This window comes from Mastigoproctus giganteus, chromosome 10 (assembly GCF_048544385.1).
Source record: "Mastigoproctus giganteus isolate SK-2022 chromosome 10, ASM4854438v1, whole genome shotgun sequence".
Taxonomy (NCBI): domain Eukaryota; kingdom Metazoa; phylum Arthropoda; class Arachnida; order Uropygi; family Thelyphonidae; genus Mastigoproctus; species Mastigoproctus giganteus.
Window position 1 is genome coordinate 7,958,982 of NC_143584.1, and position 15,296 is coordinate 7,974,277.

The 15,296-nt window shown below is 38.1% G+C and overlaps 1 protein-coding gene across 3 annotated transcripts in view; it reads left to right on the forward strand.

The window, feature by feature from the left end:
• Acn (apoptotic chromatin condensation inducer acinus) overlaps positions 1 to 15,296 on the forward strand; it is a 295,740-nt gene that overhangs the window by 256,497 nt on the left and 23,947 nt on the right. For all 3 annotated transcript variants that reach the window (XR_016547575.1, XM_090383866.1, XM_090383867.1), the window contains exon 9: positions 8,436 to 8,724. Coding sequence is in view for 2 of the 3 variants with exons in the window: in XM_090383866.1 (XP_090239992.1) it covers positions 8,436 to 8,724 (289 nt within the window). In the remaining variant the exon portion in view is untranslated. The remainder of the gene's footprint in view (positions 1 to 8,435; positions 8,725 to 15,296) is intronic.

Sequence of the window (15,296 nt, forward strand, 5' to 3'; positions counted from 1 at the left end):
ATTGATGACCATGCTCAGGTAGCTGATAAACTGAACTGAATGAGTATTTTGCATATACATTCACACATGAGGAGTTATTCAATGAGGGGAGTGCCAGAAGTTTATCGACCGTTAACAGGGAGCTAAGTTTTGTAATAACTTAGAGCAAAGTCGAGGAGAAATTGTTGAAGTTAAAACATAAGGAAGGCACCTGGGGTGGACGGGATCTATCCAGTTATATTAAAGGAGGCAGCAAAGGAAGTAAGCAAATCCTTAGCCATAATTATGAGAGCTTCCTTGGACTCAAGTGAGGTCCCAATGGACTGGAGGTGTGCAAATGTATCACCAATTCACAAAGGAGGTTCAAAAGGTGACAGAAGTAATTACAGACCTGTTAGTTTAACGTGTTCCGTTAATAATGGAATCACTAATTAAAGAAGCATTGCAGGATTATCTAGACTAGACTGCAGTAATAGTGAAGACACAACATGGGTTTTGTCAAAGGGAAGTCTTGTCTGACCAATTTGATTGCTTACTATGATGTGGTCACAAAGAACTGAATGCCAAAAATAATTTTGATATCATATACAGGTGACCCCCACTTAACGCTGATAATTTGTTTCGTAAAAACAGAGCGCTAAGTGAATCCGCGCTAAGCAACCTCCGCATTCCCACAAGGTAACATATGTATTTGTGAGTTGCAGTCGGTGCCATAGGATATTTCCTAATCAATAATAAACGGTAGTGAAAAGATGCACAAATGTCGGTCAAAATATTTAATATTCAAATATTTGTACATATAAAATATTCTGCATTACATACGTATATAATTATGTGGTAACTACTTACTTATCAAAATTAAACTTAAAATTCCAATAAAAATCATGAATTTAATCATGAAAAATGTGTCGATTTTGGGTTGAACTTTGGCCCTCTTCCAAATAAACTAAAAGGGGTATTAATTTTAAATCCACCACAGTTTAATTACCACCCAACAATAAAGTCAACCGATCCTTCGCCGCTTTGAAACCTGGCATGTTTTTTTATTCTTTCAATATGAAACTTCTTTTAGGCATTCGTTTCCACAAAAGTCCTGCTTCGTCCATGTTAAAAACTTGTTGAGAAGTACAGTATAACATATAATATCCCTCTTCAATAATTTTAACAAGTTCTTTTTTAAAAGTTTTGGCTCCTTCTGCACTTGCGGCTTCTCCCTGGATTTTAAATCTATTCAACCAGCCCTTACTAGTTTTAAATGGTCACATTTTTTTTTTAGGTGAATTTTTCTTCAGATCATCATATTGGCTAATCTCTTTCTCTCTCTCTCTCTCTCTCTCTTTTTTTTTTTAATATTTAAACCTTAACTGAATTCTGCATTGGATATTATTTTTAATAAAATTAGTTAGTCTTTCCATTTCAATCCTAATAGCTGGCCCAGCCCTAGTTGCTTGCAGTGGAACAGCTCTCTTTCCCACTGCTAAAATTAATTGTTTATTCTTTTTTTATAATTGTTCTTACAGTTAAACTTGCAAGTCCTAAATTATGGCACACATCCACTTGTCTTTGACCGGAATCGATTCGCTTCAAAACGTCTAATTTAATTTTCAAATTCAGTCTTTTTCTTACATTTATAGTCTTTGTACTGTGCTCAGATGTTGTTGCTTTTCATTCTTATCGGCCATTATTAACTCTTCAAAAATGTAACTGCGTTGGTTGCATTAATTATGATACAGTGTAAACTGTCTGTTTCGCACGATGTCTAATACGGTACTGAGTGATGACTAGACTTCGGATAAATGCATATGATGCAAATATTACAAGCAATATACTTGATCATTTTTTAAAATGTTGATCTCGGAACTACGTAACAAGTCACTGTACTGCAATTAAATTAGCGGGTGAGAAAATTTCACCGAGCGTGGGAAAATTTCTCAAGTCAGCGTGGGAAACATTTTAATTCTGTTTTGCTATTCATTTTGAAGCTATCGACTCCATCAAATGAAACGATTTCGTTAAATATGCGAAAAATGCAATTTGTAAAAGAGCGTTATAGTGATTTGTGACAGTGCTATAGTCAGATACAGGTTATATAATAACAGTGTAAAGCGAACTGCGTTATAACGGGGCCCTGCCATACTTCGATTTCAGGAAAGCTTTTGATACCGTTGCACATGGAAGACTGCTGTACAAATTGGAGAGGTATGATATCAAGGGTAAGGTGCTACAATGGATAATGGGATGGTGAGTGGGAAACAACAGAGGGTGGTAATCAATGGACGCTGCTCTTCGTGGACAAATGTTATTAGTGGAGATCCCCAGGGTCTGGTGTTGTGCCCATTGTTGTTTTTTATATTTATCAATGATATTGATGAAGGTATATCATGTATAATGTCCAAGTTTGCAGATGATACAAAGGTTGGCAGGGTTGTTAACAACAGTAATGACAGTATGCTACTCCAACTGGATCTAGATAAGTTGGGGAAAATGGGCTGAGAAGTGGCAACTGGAGTTTAACCTTGACAAATGCAAAGTACTGCATATGGGTAGCAATAACTGAAGAGAAACATACCAACTGAGTGGTACTACACTCAGGGTGGAAAGTGAAAAAGACCTGGGTGTAATTGTGCAGCCAAAAATATGAAGTTCGCTGAGCAGTGCAGACAGGCTGCCAGGCCAGTCATGGAGTCTTGTCAATGATATATAGGAATTTTGCTAGCAGGGACAGGGAGGTGATAATCCCATTGTACAAGGCAATGGTCAGGCCACACCTAGAGTACTGTGTACAGGTTTGGAGGCCTCATTTTAGAAAGGATGTAGAGTTGCTGGAACAAGTACAAAGAAGGGCAACAAGATTGGTGAGGGCAACAAAGGGGTACTCTTACCAAGAAAGGCTTAAGTTCTGCAAATTGCAGCACCTGGAGAGTAGGCACCTGTAAGGTGATCTGATTGAGGTGTATAAGGCCTTAAATGGGGTGAGCAAGCTTGAATGCTGATGGAATTCTTCCTCTTGCTCAGACTAAGAAACTGAGGGGGCACAGTTTCAAATTGAGGAAAGATAGTTGTAGTATAGATAAGTGGAAATTAACCTTTAGCCAGTGGGTAGTTGATTGGTGGAACAGGCTTGCTGTGGAAGCTAATAGCCTAAATAAATTTAAGGCTGAGCTGGACAGGTATTTGAAATGAATGGAAGGGTGAAATGGGAGCGTTTTTTTTTTTTTTTTTTGCTGATTCTGCATAAGCTTGCTTTCTTGCATCGTATGCCTCCAAAGTTTTCCAACACAATGCTAATGTGTTGGAAAACTTTGTTTGAAGATAATAAAGCATCCAAAACCTATGATGGTATTATTATGTTTATTTCCAAATTGGAAATAGGTACATAATGTCTTCAAGTGTTTCAGGGTATTTTTTTTTTTTGCAGGAAAAATTGCACAAAATTATTTTGGAATTATTAAAATTTTTAGTCTTAAAAGTTTAGTAAATCAAATTTAGATCTAACTCGAATTTTATTTTAAGGTTAATTTTATATAGTAAAAAAAAAAAAAAGAGTAAAGTGCAGCCATTATCAACCCACTGCAGGATGGAAGCCTCCTGATCAATTCATGCTCAGGGAAATGGACCATAATCTGCCATGCTGGTCCAGTGAGGGTTGGCAGATCGGCCATATTCAGCAGTCAGGGGCTTGAACCCCTGGTCTACTCAAAGAGCGTGTGCTATTGCACTCCCGCTCCTGACCACTTGGCTAGGGAGGCACATAACAGTAACAACAACAATACCTAAAGACTTACCAGCTGTGTTGCAGTATCATAGTTGTAAACCCTGGGATTGAGACTGTAAAAGATAATGCCTTGGGCTCTGTCCATCGAACCACCTTATAAAAATATTAAGTAAACAGCAGTATGTATATATATATATGTTTCACCCATAAACAAATCAAGACTTTCTTGTGATTGAAGTAATCTTTTATGATGGTGATATTGCAAAGTGTTTATATATTATTTATGTTTGGCTCCATTATGTACATATTTCCAATTCAGAAATAAACATAATACCAACATGGCCAAACCGTATTTGGCTTATAGAGCAAAAATCTGATTTCTTCCCATCTCTTTTGTCACACAGTATGAATTCTATTTTGAGGTTGACACTGACCACAGTGAGACCTACCTTTTTTTTTTTTTTTTTTTCACTTTAAAGATAGTTTTAAAATCGTTTTCACAGTTTTTTTTTTTTTTTTTTTTTTTTATGAGAACCCCAAACACGAGAGGTATTATAACCTATAGTACTTAGTACCGTGCTTGGGTTGGAGGTTGAGAAGACGAAAGAAGATATTTGTTGATATTGGACTTGAACTTCTGTAGATTGTAATTTTCAGGAAATACGTATGAAGGAAGGTTGTTCCAGAAAACGGCAGTTGAATGAATAAATGAGGAAGATGAAAAGTTGGTTCTGTGGGTTTGAAGTTGGACAGTAAATGGATGTTGGCTGGTGGCGGCACGTGTTCGGACTGTTTTGAAAGAGAGAGCGGGAATTATAGAAGCCAATTCAGAAGAACAGTGCCCATGGAAGTATCTGTAGAAGAGGCATGCAGCAGAAACAGTGCATCTATGAGAAAGCGAGTGGAGAGACTCTGTTAGAGATGAATCATTAATTAACCTAACTGCCCGCTTCTGAATGGAATCAAGAAGCCTGAGAGAGGTTTTGGGGGCACCACCCCAGATGTGGGAACAATATTCCATGGCAGGGCGGATTTGCGATTTATACAGAGTGAGCAGCTGTTTGGGAGAAAAGTAACGCCGAGAGCGAAAGAGAAAACCAAGTTTTTTAGATGCAGAGGAAGCAATATTTGTAATGTGCTTGTGCCAAGAGAGATTAGAAGTCAGGGTAATCCCCAAAAGAGATATATCATTTTGCCTAGAAATCGGAGTGTCACTAAAGATAAGCATAGGAGCAGAAGAATCCTTTTTGCGAGATATAAGACAAGATTGAGTTTTAGAAGGGTTGAAATCAACTAAGTTGTCTTTGCCCCACTGGAGAATTACCTGAAGATCGGCATTTAAGGAATTGGCAGCAGATTTTCGAGAACTTGAAGCTGATTGAGCTGGACAAGGTTTCTCAAAATGGAAAGTTGAATGCAATGTGCTATCATCGGCAAAACTATGGATAGGATTTCCAGTCAATGGAAGAAGGTCATTGATATACAAGAGGAAAAGAGTGGGGGAAAGAACTGAACCTTGGGGGACAACGGCATTAGTGGAGAAGTTAGAAGACAGAGAGCCATCTACCATCACCCTCAGTGAGCGATCAGAGAGAAAACTGGATAACCAATTACTAAAAACAGTTGGCAAACCATAAGATGGAAGCTTGTTTAGAAGACCTTTATGCCAAACACGATCAAAAGCCTTTGAGATGTCAAGAGCAACTACTTGTGTTTCACCGAACCTTTCCATTGAATTAGTCCATAAATGGGTAACATAAGCCAGAATATCACCAGTGGATCGACACTGACGGAATCCATACTGGCGATCGTTGATCAGATGGAAGGTTTCTAGGTAGTTTAAGAGTTGGCGGTTAATTGATTTCTCCATTATTTTAGAAAGAGTAGAAGTAATTGCAATGGGACGATAATTGGATGGGAGGGATTTGTCACCCTTTTTTAGGAACTGGCTGGATATGAGCAAATTTCCAAGCAGAAGGAAAAACACCTTTGGAATAAGAAAGTGAAAAAAGGCGGCAAAGAATAGGAGTAAGTTCAGGAGCACAGGTTTTGAGAACAAGTGGAGAAATACCATCAGGACCTGGAGCTTTCTTAGCATCAAGATTCATCAAAATCCTTCTGATATCCTTTTGACGGAAGACCACAGGAGGCATTGAATGGAGCGTGTTAGGACTGGTGGGAGGTGTTTTACCAAGATCATTAATACATGAGCTCGAAGAAAAATGGGATGCTAGCAGGTCAGCTTTATCCTTGGCTGAAGTGACAACAGAACCATCTGGTTTGGACAGAGGTGGGAGCAGAGATGGGCAAAAGTTGCGGCCAATAGCTTTGGCAAGAGACCAGAATGCTCGGCTACCATTAGGGCAAGAAGCAAGTTTTCTACTCTTAGCCTGTTCAAACTCTAGTTTGGACTGATTAATAACTGCTTTACAATTGTTGCGAGCTTTGGTGTAGGCAGAAAATGAAACTGAAGAATTAGAAACAAGCCAATTACGATATGCAACGTTCTTCTCTTGGACAGCCTTAGCACATTTATTGGAAAACCAAGGTTTAGATAAAGGACGAGATTTTAAAGTGGAGTGTGGGATAAAGGATTCCATTCCTGCAAGAATAATTTCACTGACACGATCTGAGCAAACGTTGACATCAGAAGTTTTGAAACAGTAATCAGACCAAGGAAAAGAAGAAAAGAAGTCTCGCAGGTCATCCCATTTTGCATTCTTGTAATGCCAAACAATACGAGGTTGGGAATAGCCATGAGATAAAGGTTCCATTGGAGAAGAGACAATCACCAAGTTGTGATCTGAAGTGCCTAAAGGACCTCTCACTTCAACCTTGTACTTAGAAGGGTTGTTTGTGAGAAAAAGATCAAGCGTATTGGCTGTATGATTAGGATTGTCCGGTATTCTTGTAGGTAAATGAACAATCTGTGCTAGGTCATTAGTAATTGCAAAAGCCTCAGTCTCGACCTGCTGGGTCGGTGTGACTAGAAAACGGAAGCCAGCTGGAGTTGTGAACGTTAAAATCACCAAGGAAAATTACCTCACTGTTAGGAAAGTTGGACTGGAGAAAGTCAAGTTGCAAAGAGAGGAAGTCAAAGAGCTCCAAGTGATTAGTGGAGTTGGGAGAACGGTAGAGACAACAGATGAATTTTACACAATGGGGTAGAGAGATTTTAAGCCAGAGAAGATCAAAGAGAGGAGATTCCAAATTGCCTAGTCTCTGACAGGGAATATCAGAACGGACATATGCACAAGTACCACCTTTGAGGCGAAAGGAATCATACAGCAAATAATTTGGATATCTGAGATGAGCAGTAGTTGAATCAACTGATAACTGGGATTCAGTCAGAAAAAGTACATGGGGTTTGGAAGACTGCAAGTGGAAATGGACATCGTTGAGATTAGAATTGAGACCACGTATATTTGTGAAATGAATTAGGAAGTCCTTGGGAGGTTTAGATCTTTTCGCAGATAAGCTTGCTCTATTATTTTGACAATTCATGGTGTATTCAATAGTAAGAAAAAGTGGGTGGGACATGCTGTATGAAGTAATGAAATTTTTGGATATGGCGTACATGTGGTAAGAATATACCCAGATCCTTGACATAACGTGGCCTCGACAATGCTCCCCACATACACACTACTCGGACTCCCTCCAGTCACTATCTGGCAGAGTAGAGGTAGTAAGATTATACACTAGCTGATCCGGAAGCTTCCTAGAGAGTTACCAATAGGTTCAGTCCGGTGTACTAACTAGCGGCCGGCCTGCGAACACCGTTTTAGAGCTGTACCCTCGAAATGTAAGGAATATTGGATCTCGCCACGACATTCATCATAACCTCAAAAATCATCAATCATACTGCATGATGGAAGAGATAGGGAAGGGTTGGCCGGAACTTAGCTCTAGAGACTAAACATGGGTTCCACCACTTCAAGCCTCCAATAAGCAAAGTGGTGGTATTTCACCGGTTGATGAGAGTCATCTACCACCTAGTACTGCCTGGTAACATAGAGGGGCGGCGTTCCTCCATGTGGTGTGGGCGCCACACCTCGACCCCTGCTTACGTTGGTTCACACCTGGGTGGTCACCCACCATGTACTTGTGCATGAAGGTTATACCCAGGATTACTAACAGTCCCACCATCGTGAAGGTGCAAGCAGAGGATTTGGCTGTCATAGACCGTCCGGACTTCGCCGAAATTGGGTCCACTTTGACTTGAGTGTCACCCGAATATCAGTTCCATCAGCGTTTTAGACTCCCAGGTAGCAAGAACAGCTTGTCTGGCATATCTGAGAGAATGTCTGTGACAACCTCAAGGACCAAAGTTGGGCTTCCAGATACAAAGCAAACTTTTGTTTTACACCATTCATAGGAGTACAAAATTTGTGTGATCAGTAAAACTTATTGATTTATGTGTGGTAAAATGAGTAGTACAAGGATTAAAATAATAAAAAAATTAATGTGATTGAAGAGTTTTTAATGGAGTAAACATACCCCCCCCCCCACACACTTTCTGGATAGGAAATGATTTGGTCCTTTGCAGGTTGAGTATAGAATCAGCATTTTTTTTTTTTTTTTTTGGTGCTACTAATTATTGGACACATTTATTTTTGACTGTAGTTAAATATACAAAAATGGTTCATTCAGCATCATCTAATTGGGAGTTATTGCAATGTGATTGAAAATATATTATGCAGCTGGTATAAAAAAAAATTTTTTTTTTTTTTTTTTTCCCCAGTTGGATTGTCACCATGATTTGGGTTCTCAGGTTCCTAAGCTTGTAAATCCTTCAGGAGGCGATAAGCTGAGTGGAAAGGGAATGGCTCTTAATGAAGATGTCAGCCGCAAAAGAAAGGAAGAACGAGAAGAGCGCAGAAAGGAGAAGGATAGGCATAGGGACATTCAAATACCCATGAGAGAATGGGACAAAGATAAAATTCCCCAAGAGTCACCTGAAAGAGATCATCGTTCAAAAGGTCAAGACAGAGAAAGAGCACGTAGTGCAGAAAAAAAGAGAGATAAAAAAGGTGAGTAAATTTAGGAACATTGGATAGAAATCTAATTTGTTTTAAAATTTTTCCAATGCAGAAGCTTTCTGTCTGATACCCCTGAGACCTGCCCACCTTTCAGGAACGGTATGAGAGTTTTGGATTAAGAGGTTACTAATACACTCCACTTCCACTGTAAATAATTGGGGCAGGGGGATTCCTTTCTGACTATCATTTATTTAGCCAAATCACAATATTTGAAAATAACATTGATTTTGTTATAACAAAAATTGTCTGATGAATTAAAGCAGTGATGTGACATTTTAAAAGAAAATTCAACTACAACACACCAAAACCTGTAAAGAGAACATAAGCTTAATAATATATAACAGTATTAACATTCTTTAATACACATGTGCAATGATTGCTCATTTAAATCTCAATTACAGTGTATAACTTTCCTATTAAAAAAAGCATATAAACTTTATTTTGACTACAAATAGATTATCCGGACAAGAAGTGGGTGCTTCTTGTATACTGCACTAATTGTGCAACGTATATGAGGAATTGGAGGAATGTGGAAACCTGGTATGCTGGAAAGACTATTTTTGGATATTGATCATTACAGGGGGTGAGGGGGGGGTGGATAAAAAATTAATATTTTTAAGCCTTTTATTGTTATATAGTGGTTGGTCCATAAGTAATATGCTTCTTTGGCCATAAAAGTACAGATGTAAAATATTTTTACATTTTTCAAGAAAGGGCACCCTAATACTTTCATCATTGTATATGTGGTTATTGTCCTGTCTTTTTGAACTGTTTCATCCAAAATTTTAGTGTTATCTTCAGTGCATACAGACTGGTCTTCTGCTCCTTGGCTGGTCACAAATGTCAGACTCCTTTAAAATGGGCACATCTGTTAACATGGTTTACACCAAAAGTGTCTTAATGGTTTACTTTCCTTAATTTTTCATGAATCCAAAAAGCTGAGTTTTCTTCTGACTTGAAGAGGAATTTTTTATCATGACTGTTTGCAGTAACTGACGTCAGTTTGACTATTCGTAACTTCAGGTCTGTAATAGACAAACTTTTATTTTAACAGTTCATCTTAATACAGTCAATTCCGGTTACTTGGGATACAAGGTATGTTCGTGTCAGACGGCACCTGGGATTTCTCCCATCTCCGCTACTTGGGATACATCGGGACTAGTGCATTTTGGCCCGATTAAGCCATACAAACCTGAAATTTATATCAGTCGTTTATTATAAGATCAAACATTTGGGAACCACATGTACATTATTTTGCATTATCCAATTTGCTTATGCACTGTGGGAAAAGGATGGACCCTGCTGTTGAGGCCAGCCTGTCACTGTCATTTTCAGCTCCTCATCATTTAAAAAGTGTTTTCCACAAAAGTAATCTCTCTCTTCATCCTGTCAAAAATCAGACAGAAGTCTGTACTATATACTCAATTTTCATCTGAGTCATATGAGCAGTATGTGGCCTGTCATTGTCATGGTGTAATGTGATATTTAATGTCCTTTTAGAGCCTTCCTTTTTGGTTTTATAGCCCTATTAAGATTTTGTTATTTATAAAAAAAATCAACCACGGTTGGCCTTTCTTTTTCTCAAAACACTGTGGCCATAATTTTTTTGTGATCTGGCAATTCAAAGTTTTTTTTTTATTCACTGAAGATGATGGATGTGTCCATTCCATAGACTGGCATTTAAAATGAAGGTCATAATGGAAGATTCAGGTCTCATCACTTATTAAATCCTTTAAAAAAATCTTGAAAATTATTCCACCCCTGCAACATGTCTTGGCAGGTCTCCTGCCTGGAGAACTTCATTTCTCTTGTTAATACACTTTTCTTTGGGCACCCTAGTACTTGCATCATTGCATATGTGGTTATTGTCCTGTCTTTTTGAACCGTTTCATCCAAAATTTTAGTGTTACCTTCAGTGCATACAGACTGGTCTTCCGCTCCTTGGCTGGTCACAAATGTCAGACTCCTTTAAAATGGGCAAGCCATTTGTGAACATGGTTTACACCAAAAGTGTCTTAACGGTTTACTTTCCTTAATTTTTCATGAATCCAGAAAGCTAAGTTTTCTTCTGACTTGAAGAGGAATTATATCACTGACTGTTTGCAGTAACTGACGTCAGTTTGACTATTCATAACTTCAGGTCTGTAATAAACAAACTTTTATCTTAACAGTTCATCTTAATACAGTCAATTCCGGTTACTTGGGACACATCGGGACTAGTGCATCTTGGCCCAGTTAAGCGGCTGCCCCAATTATCTGAAGTTTCACGTAAATAGTTAAAAATACAATAGACCCCCCCCCCCCGCTTTGCAATTGGTTCACTGTACAATCAAATCACGTTACGATGGACTCGCCATAGCAAAGTACCGTTAACTATACAATGTGTAGTAAGTGCCGGTCATTGTGATCACATTTGTGAATTGAATTTTAATTCTATTAAACAGCAATTCTAATTAGTGAAAATAGGAGGAATATTATCCACAGGCTATAAAAGTAAAAATATATTAAGCACAAATTTACCCTTTATTACCTTACTAATTAAAAAATTAAATGATATGTGATAATCGGAATAATTAATACGTACTGTAATATGTACATACGAACTAGTTGACATTTATTTCTGTTTACTGACATTTGTGGGTGGGGGTTAAAATTTAAAACAGTAAAAAGATAAACAATCAATAACAAAGAACACGGCACACACAAATTGCAAGTAACACAATACGCACAAGTGAGAATGGAGTAACATGTTACGAAGCTTTGAAAATAGGAATGAAGAGAAGATTCTGAAAATTAATTTTTTTATAAGATTGAAGATTCCATGAAAGTGTAAACACATTTCACCATAATAACCCTCAGAATTCCAGCTGTCGGTATTATCGCAAATTCAGTAAGATCGAGTTTACTATCCCTTTATGATAGATTACACTAACAGAAAAGTCCAATAAACAGGCGACTGCTAATTGTTTTTATTGTTTTATGGTTGTGACCTCCAGAAATCCGACCGAACCACGTGGTACGGTCAGACACAATCGTAGGGTAATCTCCAGTGCTGTGGTCTCCTGCCCCGATTAAACAGCATGTTGTCCCAATTAAGCGAAGTAAACCCTGGCTATTTTCTCGATTGGGTTCTGTTTTTTAAGATTTGCCCAAAATAAATGACTGCTCTGATTAACCGGTGGCCCAAATAACCAGAATCCACTGTATTATACTAGCAATATATAAAACTTCATGATGTTAACTCAGTTACAAAATATTCACCCAAGGGATGTTACTTTATGGGCCAACCCTTGTACTTCTTAAATTTTCATTAAGAATATTAGTAAACATAATCTGCATTTCTCTCTAAATCTGTGGGTGCTAGGCAATTTCTGTCTTCAAATTTGTATTGAGATCATCAAAATCCACAAAATGTACCATATTTCAGGGGAGAAAATATCAAAAGCTTAAAATTTATTGTCTGCTGAAATCATGACAACTTTGATATAATTTGTATACTTAGCACAGATATAATTTTTTATGGCAACAGTTGTCCAATTTTGTTGTGATTTAAATTGAAAGTCAAGGCTGTGTTGAAGGAATAGAAAAAAATGACACTGTTGTTAATTATAATTAAAGGAAGATAATTTAAATTTAATTTAATTTTGTTTCATTGCATAATTTCAACCAGCACATCTATTCATGTCAGGAAATTATTAATATTATTAAAGCTTATCTAGGCATTCAAGTTAGTGCAATTGCATCATTTCTGTACGTAGCCAACTACTTAATAAAGTAGTAACAATAGTCTTCGCCTATGGTGAAGCATTATTTATTCAAGATAGTGCAATATCATGGTAACTCGTTAAGGTATTCACAATATGAGATATACTTAATGATGCCAATTTATAACTACTTAAGTAGTTGGCTATGTACAGAAATGATGCAATTGCACTAACTTGTATTCTAGTTAACTCCCTATGTAATCTGAGGCTTTAGCCCTAAATTATTCTGTAAGCTTAACTAAGCACAAACATTGGACACACATACTAACTCCTTTTAATACAAGTACATTTGAAAAGCAAGACTTGTAAGTTAATTGTTTTATATCAATTACATGTCTGGAGGCCTCATTTTAGGAAGTTAGTAGAGTTGCTAGAACGAATACAAAGAAAGGCAACAAGATTGGTGAGTGCAACAAAGGGTGCTCTTACCAAGAAGGGCTTAAGTTCTGCAAATTGCAGCACGTGGAGAGTAGGCACCTGTGAGGTGATCTGATTGAGGTGTATAAGACCTTGAATGGGTTGAGCAAGCTGAATGCTGATGGGATTCTTCTTCTTGCTCAGACTAAGAACCTGAGTGGTCACAGTTTCAAATTGAAGAAAGAGTTGTAGTAGAATAGATGTGCGAAAATTTGCCTTTAGCCAGCCAGTAGTTGATTGGTACAAGAGGCTTCTATCTTTTGTTGGGGAAGCTAATAGCCTAAATAAATTTAAGGCTGAGCTGGACAGGCATTTGGAATGAATGGAGGGGTGAAATGGGAGGTTTTTTTTTTTTTTTTGCTGATGCTGCATAAGCTTGCTTTCTTGCATCGTATGCTAATGCTTGCATATGTTTCTGTTTTGTGGATGGCATATGCAAGAGGTTATTGAAGGCAGCATATTTCCATTGTGTAATAATATAGCCTTAAGGCTAACCTTAGAAGGGGTTATAATAGTCTATTCTTTGGGAACATGCCTAATGTTCATTGCTGCCATTAGACCATCAACAATCTTACAAACAGTGAGTTCACCTTCTGTTTGATAGAATTTATCATAGTTTTTGTTTTGAGTATGAAATGTTGTCACTTTCACAGAATGATCTAGAGGATTCCACTGTTCTAGTCTCGAGGTCATTAAGCTCACTTTCTTTGATCTTATTTAGTTCAGAAAGATACAAAGGTTTGGACAAAATGTGGATCCCTTGATGTAGACAGTTGCTGTACTTTTTTTGTATACATCAGGCTGATGTTCACCAGTGACTTCATCTTCATCGGAGTGTACAGTAAGATGGTCGGGTGGTTCAGGAATAGGTAATACTTCACCATGAGGCACGGGACAAATTGTAGATTGTATATTTGGGTATGTCACTGTCTACTTTTTTTTCATTGTCATCCCTTTTCTAATAGGAGGCACCATACAGAAGTAACAGTCGGTAATGTGATTTGTTGGCACCTTCCATATCATGGACACTGTGAAAGGCATAAAGTGTCCCTTTCGATTAACCTGCCTGTTGAGTTTTGATGAACAGGTAGTGCAACATATGTGTGGAGCCCAGTTCTTGTCCTAATCATCTACTTTACACCCAAAGTACAAGAAGCAGGTCTTTCTTATGGCTCGAGTTAAAGGACACTTTCTTCAAGCTAATGTGACTTCTCTACATATGTAACAGAAGTCATTCGAACTATTCACACACTTACGGAGCATATTAATCTTGCACAACACAAATACTGCACAAAATGTAGGAATCTCATAGAGAACAAATCACCCAGTACCTAGCCATATTCGGGAATTGCTGCAACAGAGTTGAAGATGCATTTGAGGTGACAACAACTTATCACGTGGTGCAGAGTGAGGCGACCACATGATAAGAGTGTTGTGGTACTGAAACAGTGGTGTTGCCATGCGTTTTACCAAGAGCTGTAGTCGGTAATGTAGAATAGCCTTTCTCAACCTTTTTTACCTTGGAGGAACCTTGAAATAATTTTCAGGTCTCAGGGAACCCCTTGTATAAAAAATACGAGGGGTATCAAAAATTTTACCCTGAACTAGATAAAACATCAGTAGGAAGATGCCATTTTTAATATAATTTGTCTACACATTCAATAACTAACTTGTGAAATTTCATTCCTGTAGGTGATCGTACACCAGAGGTGGAGCTCGAAATCTGAGGAAGGATGCTATGGTTGACAAAGTGGAGATCGAGCAGTGATCAAGAACCTGCATTTACAGGGCAAGAAATCTCAGGAAACTGATGAAGGAATGAAAGCTGTGTATTGGCAGAATTGCTATACTACGACACTGTAAAAAAACGGGAGTTTCAGTGCTGTCATACAAGTGTCTTTGACAAGCCAAGAGAAGGAAGGCCATCAACATCCACAGACAGTGAGACGGTTGCAAAGGTTGAGCAGCTGGTGCTGAGTGACATTTCATTTCATCGCAAATTCAGTGGGAATAAGTTATGGGTCTGCCCACAGCATTTTACATGACCATCTAAGGTCTCTAAACAATGGGTTCCAAGATTGCTGATGCCTTTACAGAAGCCGTTGCCACCACCAACTTTGTTGCCCAGTGCGGCTTCAAACTACCACAGCACCCACCCTATTCCCTGACCTAGCAATGTCAGACAACTTGTTTCAAAAAATGAAGAAACCATTGCTTGGATGCCACTTTGATTCGTTTCGGGAAGTTATCAATGAAGTGGAATCGTGGTTTCAGGCAAAAAGTGTGGACTTCTATGATCAAGGCATTAAACAAGATGGGAGAAATGTGTTACTATACATGGAGAGTACATAGAAAAGGATTACGAAGTTTAATCACCTTGGT